Source organism: Macaca nemestrina, chromosome 7 (assembly GCF_043159975.1).
Source record: "Macaca nemestrina isolate mMacNem1 chromosome 7, mMacNem.hap1, whole genome shotgun sequence".
NCBI classification, from domain to species: domain Eukaryota; kingdom Metazoa; phylum Chordata; class Mammalia; order Primates; family Cercopithecidae; genus Macaca; species Macaca nemestrina.
Genome location: NC_092131.1, coordinates 178362059 through 178362689, shown reverse-complemented (window position 1 = coordinate 178362689; position 631 = coordinate 178362059). Strand labels below are relative to the sequence as shown.

The 631-nt window shown below is 71.5% G+C and overlaps 1 protein-coding gene across 6 annotated transcripts in view; it reads left to right on the top strand.

Moving 5' to 3' along the window:
• The first annotated feature begins 134 nt into the window (after positions 1–134).
• Positions 135–631, top strand: part of LOC105497424 (tubulin gamma complex component 5) — a 46336-nt gene continuing 45839 nt past the window's right edge. For 3 of the 6 annotated variants that reach the window (XM_071067326.1, XM_071067324.1, XM_071067325.1), the window contains exon 1: positions 135–309. In XM_071067326.1, the coding sequence (XP_070923427.1) occupies positions 164–309 (146 nt within the window). In that variant the 5' untranslated portion in view covers positions 135–163. Of the gene's footprint in view, positions 310–485; positions 508–631 lie in introns of those variants that run through there. The other 3 variants (XM_071067323.1, XM_071067322.1, XM_071067328.1) reach the window with 2 other exon arrangements.

Below are 631 nucleotides of genomic sequence, written 5' to 3'. Positions count from 1 at the left end.
GCTCGAACTGTCGCGAGAATAACTGCCAGCTTGCTAGTTGCCCGGCACGGGAAGGCGAACTCTCGCGAGAAGGCCGCCAGCTTCGGGGGCAACTGCCGCGGGACCTCGAACTCTCGCGCGACAGCAACCAATTCGTTAGAAGCGCGTTGCAGGCGCGCGAAACATGGCGCGGCACGGGCCGCCGTTGAGCTGGGTGGACGCGCAGCAGGAGCGCGACGTGCGGGAGCTCGTCCGGGGTGTCGCCGGCCTCCCGGACGAAGCAGACCCCAACTTCCAGCTCGCCCTAAACTTCGCCTGGTCCAACTTCAGGTGTGGGGCGCGGCGCGCGAGCGGGTCCCAGGACACAGCCCGGAGCCCGCGCGTGGGTCCGGCGCAGCCCGGGGTCGGGGTGCGCTGGGGCGGGGCGTGGGGCTGAGGCGGACGCGGTCTCAGAGAGCCCTCGCAGGCCCTGCCGCCGCCCACTCACCCCGGCCAGCGCCCTCGGCGCGGTGCTCTGCGCACCCCACGGTGTGTTACCTGGAACACGTCCTGATCGTCACGGGGGGAAGCGCGGAACTGGGTTTCTTGCCACCGGGGCGCGCTCCTGCAACCCAGCGCTCTGGGAGGCCGCAGGCGGGACTCGAGGCCAGCC